This window comes from Cryptomeria japonica, chromosome 10 (genome assembly GCF_030272615.1).
Source record: "Cryptomeria japonica chromosome 10, Sugi_1.0, whole genome shotgun sequence".
Classification (NCBI taxonomy): Eukaryota; Viridiplantae; Streptophyta; class Pinopsida; order Cupressales; family Cupressaceae; genus Cryptomeria; species Cryptomeria japonica.
The window spans coordinates 644,167,454-644,173,177 of NC_081414.1; the positions used below are offsets into that span (position 1 = coordinate 644,167,454).

General features: G+C 37.4%; 1 protein-coding gene across 1 annotated transcript; it reads right to left on the reverse strand.

The window, feature by feature from the left end:
* Positions 1–235: 235 nt before the first annotated feature.
* On the reverse strand, positions 236–5,402 carry LOC131073390 (uncharacterized). The gene is made up of 3 exons (XM_058009815.2): positions 4,836–5,402; positions 649–2,940; positions 236–536 (listed from the first exon to the last, which is right to left on the reverse strand). Exons 1-3 carry the CDS (start codon positions 5,065–5,067, stop codon positions 490–492), a joined length of 2,571 nt encoding a protein of 856 aa, XP_057865798.1. The 5' UTR covers positions 5,068–5,402; the 3' UTR covers positions 236–489.
* Between the last annotated feature and the right edge of the window lie 322 nt (positions 5,403–5,724).

The following is a 5,724-nucleotide window of genomic DNA, read 5'->3' on the forward strand; positions in this document are numbered from 1 at the left end:
ACATAAGAAATCCAAAAAAAATAAAACAACGATATATACCAGGCTTCTATCAATCAGCTTCCACAACCCTTGCAGCTAACCCAGATAGAAGAGAACCAGCCATTCTGGCCATTCTGCTCTTCCACACAAATAACAAGTTCTTAACTTGGACATTAATCTTTTTTGCTAATTCAGGAGAAAAGTTGCCTGTAGACACTTGCCTAAATCATAATCTTAAAGACAATGTATAATAAAATAAGCTCCTAGAAAACAGTCTCAAAAATTATATTGACTTCATGAGTTATATTTGACAGGCAACAGTCAAAACAACAAAACTCAATAAACATAGATTATTCAAATTTCAACACATATATAGTATAATCAAAAGTGTACAATAGAGCCAAGGATGCAAAATTTGTACAGTTTCTTCATCAGCGCAAGGATGACATAATAATGGCTCAATTAACATGGCACTCCAGTCTGAAATCTATTTACTGCCAGGTTCTCATTTCACTGACCCTTTCTCCATATTGAGAAGTCATAAATGCTTTTCAGCCCTGCAAAGTCAACAACAGTTCAAATCCAGTTAACAGTTTAGAAGTGGAATTATAATTTATTTTAATTGTCATATCAATAAGCTTTCTGGTGCACTAAGCATAGGAAACCCACCCCTTCCAGCAACTTGTATGATTGATTCTGCTGGTGAAACGATAGTATGAACATTTCCCTCTTCATTTACAGCACTTTTTGTGTTTTGCTCACTTTGTTTGGAGTCCAATCTTGTTTCATCCTGAGAAGTTTTTGAGCAAACAACACTCTCTTGTGGCAAGCTTTGCAAAGGACTGGGAGCCAGAGGTATGTTACAAGTCGCTTCTGACTCCTTCAGTGGTGGCTCCAATTGTGTAGAAACAGAATCCAAAAGCTCTCTGCCAAAAGAAATGCTACATGAAGAGTTCTGATTTGTAGCAGTTTCACTGCTTCTGATAACTTCCTTGCAAAAAAGTTTATTTTCTCTCATGTTTTGCAAGGTTTCAGCGTTAGTAGTATTCCCAATAGACATATACTCCTCACTCTGTAAACTTGAAAGGGATTGTTTAACATACTCGGATCTTTCTAGCTGGCAAGAATCAGCACGTGATGAATATTCACTAATCATATTAGAAAATTGTCCCTCCAATTCACTAACCTGCGATCCTTGAGGAGTGCCAGAGGAATCTGACTTGTTGCTATAGTCTTGAAAACCCATAAGTGGTTCTGTCAGAGTAGAATTCACAAATGGCAATGTGGATGGCCATTCGCTTTCTGTAACACCCAACTCAGAGTTTGGGTAAGATAAAAGCTTGTAAGAAATGTTGTCCTTCCAAGCTTTATTCTCTGGTGCCAGGATACTTCCATGAGCAGAAGGATTGTCTACCTCTGCTTTTGCTTCCTGCTTACAAACATTGACCTTGTTGAGACCCGTGAATGGTTCTGTAGCAGTAAGACTCACAAATGGTGATGTGTATAAACCCATGGATGGCCATTCTCTTTCGGCAACATCCAACTCAGAGTCCAGGTTGTATAAATTCTTGCAAGAGAGACTGTCCTTCCAAGCGTTATTCTCTGATGCCTGGACACTTATACTAGTAGAAGGGTGGTCCATCTCCAGTTTTGCTTCCTGCTCAGTAACATTATCAACCATATTGAAAGGGATTTCTTCACTTGCTCTACAGAGGTTCGGATTGAGAACTGTCTCCCTGACAGAACCTGCAGGATAAACCCGCTGATGTCCACCCCCTGTTTTATCCAATGATACAAGATTACTATATACTTCAACAAGGTTGGTTAGTTTCTGGTATCCTAGGTGCTGTACATCCAGACACTTTCCAGAAATAGATTCAAATTTTTGACGAAGTTGGGACATTAGGAACCCCTGTGCAAATTCACCTGTGCTCACCATTTGCAATAAGAAGAAATAAAAATCCCTTTCTGAAGCTTTTGGCATTGATTTATGTTCTGCTTCATTAGTATTCATTCCAGCCCGTGAATTCTCAGGCTTTTCCCTTGTAGGTTTAGGGTTAGGGTTTGGTTTCTTCAATTTATGGGGATTTTCTTTAATTGTTTTAACAGGAAAAGCCAAATGGCATCCCTTTTTCACTTCCTTGACCTCTGCTATACCCTTGCATTGATCTAGCAGATTTAATACCTTAGGAAACCCAAGGAAGGCAAAATCCAGGATCTTCCCACTTGCTTTCTCAAAGTCCTTGCGAATGGGTGAAATATTATAGCCATTCTCGTTCTCTTTGCTATTTACAGTTTGTCTAAGCCATGCCCTAAATTCACCCATTGAAGCTACCTTTTTCTTAGGCTTGGTATCTGTAGGTCGCTTATGCTCCCTTTTGTTTTCTGCATGATCCATTGGATTCACAGTGCTTTTATTACCATGCCCCTGAAAACCAGGTCCTTGTGGCTGCTGCACTCTTGCTGTGGCAGCATCATATAATGGAGGAACACTGAATTGGCTTGAATCCCATCCATCATTGAATGATGATTGGCCAGTGAAAGAATTCTCAGAAATATAACCAAAACTAGATCTGGTCTGATATTCTTCACACTCCTTGCTACTAACAGTAGATGAAGACCTTTTGTAGGCAGGAGAGAAAGCCTGATAATACTCTGGACCCCACCCCTGGACATTGCTGGGAAACTGCAACTTTTCTTCATTCTGTTCTAACAAATGCAGAAAAGGTAACCATCCCAAGCAGTCATTTGCTGCAGATAACATACCAGGAGGCACTTGAACAATAGAAGAACAGACCAAGAACACATTATAAGATCTCTCCCGAAGCTTGCGAATCGCATAGGAAAAATCCACATTCCCTATAATGAGAATTATATCCCCCGGTGGGGGCACATCTATAGCCCACAGGAGCATGTCTGCCGTTATCATTTTCTCAATTTCATTGCTATTACCTACCAGCGCTGCAACCAATACCCTCAAGTGTCAAAAACGGTAACATAAAGCCCAATATGGAAACACCAAAACATCTGTAGGATATTTATTATTTTAACAAAAACTTCAAAAATAAATTCAGACCCTTGATGAAAACCAAATACCCAAACAAAAAACTTTTGTGGAGAAAATTTACTAAAACCTTCAAAACAAATCCACAGTGCTTGCAAAACACAGTCAAAACATAGCTAAGAAAAACCTTAATCCTGAGATATTATGTTCAATGGATAATGCCAACTGACGTTGATGAAATTATGAAACAAAAAATAAACTCAAATTCTAAAGTGAAAAGAGTGAGGGCAAAAATTAAGCTTCAAAACATAAAACTATGGAATTCAAACATGTGCATGCTTCTACAACAATGCAACAGAAACCATATTCTAATACGGAAACCACTAATAGTAAATTTCCATGCTTAACCCTAAATTCAGGTACAACTTCAAACTTTTCAAAAGAAGCAAAGCAAACCAAAATTAACCCATACCATTTTCAGTTTTCTATGGTTGTCGTGGAATTGAATGGAAGATATTCCAATTTAGAACACTTAACGAAACGGATCTTTACCACCTCCAACAAGCCTCAATCAAAAAAAAAAAGAAAACATTTTTAAATCACCCTGGCAGAAACTGATCTCCATCAAATCCCCTTAATTCTGAAACTGCAATGCTTAATTCGAATTCCGAATAAGACAAGATAAAAACTAACTTTTATAAGTTTTTATTTTTAGGCAACAACTGGAAATGAATCAAAAAATTGAAAAACAACAATTACCAATAAAATCATTCAATGCTGCAAACAAAATCTCGATCACAAAGATTAACAGAGCCACCTTGACTACTACACACACAACAAATTAACTCCAAAAGAAAAGTATCAGAACACAAATTAACAAAATTTCAAAATCAATCAACACTGCTAGATTTGAACATTTGACAGACTTTGACAGCCCCCTACAGGACCACAAAGAAAGACCAAAATTGCATGCCCTAAAATATCCGATTAACTAAAACTATTTTCAGATGTCAACTCAAAAACACAATTGAAGGTAAAAATGCGTGTTAACTAACTAGGCCCAAAGGGTTATCGTGTAAAGCACATAGGCCATATTTAAAATCTTATGAATGTAGTATAAGCTTACCCTAACCGACAATCTGGACTGTCCATAGCCTAATCCAAAACCCCATAGCCTAATCCAAAACCCCACAACGGGAAAAAAGCAAACCCCAGTCTGCTTCGTTTTCTTACTAATTCTGGATTTCCTGCTTAACACCAAATTGAGACTACCAAATTCGATTTGTTTTTTCCAAAGAACATATGCAACAAAAATAATGAAAGCACAGAAAATCTAGCCAATCTCAGTTTCTCCAGAAGTCCAAAAATTTGAACGGCGGGCATTTTGAATTATAAAAATTAACCTAAGAAAGAAAACCTTTCAATACCCACCCAGAGAAACCCTACAAAAGATCAACCAATGTACATTGTAAAACCCCAACATCGACCCACTTCTAAAACAGAATCCAATGCATGGAAAACAAAAAAAAATCTCTAAATAAGCCTGCTCCAAGCTCAAAATCCAATTAACAAACTTCAAACGACGAAAAACTAAGCTGAACGATTTCCTTTGGTAATTACAATAAACCCACATCGACCCATTTCTAAAACAGAAAACAAACATCTAAAATAGCCTTGCTCCAAACCCATACTCAATTTTACTAACTTCAAACGATGAAAAAACTTCACTGAATGATTCTTTAGTAATTACAGTAAACAAAATGTGGAATTGAACAGCCGAAGTATTCCCAATTATACTACCCAAACTGTGACTGAGAATGATGAATAAATACAAATACAATACATTACTGACCAGGCTGAACCAGTTGCAGGTGGATTGCAGAATTAAACATAGTCTGGCCAAGCTCAATATCATCCTCGTTGGCAGATGGGTACTTGTAAGCAGTAAATTGATGGCCAATCCCACTCCCACGTAAGTTAAAACTTTCAAGCAAACTGTTTGCCATCGACCTTACTACGAAAGGATCCATGTGGGCTGGCAAGGGGCAGCCAGCCATGTCCCACCACAGAGACACTTTCTCCATATCCCTCTGCGATCTCTACTTACCGAGGCCTTTTGATTCAGAATTGAATTGCAGAATTTGGTTTCCTTTTCATTCAGACAAAATCTATAGATCTTTTGTTCGTCATCAATGTCGGCTTTGAAAGCCCTTTGCCTTAAAGCCTGTCATGGATGCCAAGCTCCCATGTGAATGACTGGGTACGTGAGCAGACCAAGTAATTTGCAGTGGGGCATAAATTTGTGAATTTTCTTTTGGTAAATACTCGCGTAAGTGGAAATTAGTAACATCCAAACATCGCCCCTTGACTAGTTAGAGAAGTAGTTCTTTAAATTAGTGTTTTCCACTTCTGAATGGTCCAGGAGTGATAGTTGCTGAAGGTTTTTTATATGGGTTTGATTTTTCAATTTCATGGTATATAAGTTAGAAGTTAGAGTAGTTTTGGGATGGAAGATCTAAGGCAAAAGGCATAAAATTGAATTATTATTTGTGAAAAATGGTTCAATGAGTTCAACTTGAAAAATTATACAATTGAATTTTGAAATAAATATCATAATTAAATAATCAAGTTAATTCATTATCAAGATTATTTTTGTTTTCATTTTGAACATACATGTAATCATGCTTTTATCAAGGCGGTGCTAAGGGGCAAACAAAATTGAGATTGGGAAGAGCTTACGA

Excerpts from the sequence above, each read along its gene's own strand:
- LOC131073390 (XM_058009815.2), bottom strand. The coding sequence starts at position 5,067 with ATGGAGAAAGTGTCTCTGTGGTGGGACATGGCTGGCTGCCCCTTGCCA. Across the intron at positions 2,941-4,835 it reads CCTGCAACTGGTTCAGCCTG|CGCTGGTAGGTAATAGCAAT; the intron begins GTCAGTAATGTA and ends TATTGGTTGCAG. Across the intron at positions 537-648 it reads CATACAAGTTGCTGGAAGGG|GGCTGAAAAGCATTTATGAC; the intron begins GTGGGTTTCCTA and ends TTGACTTTGCAG.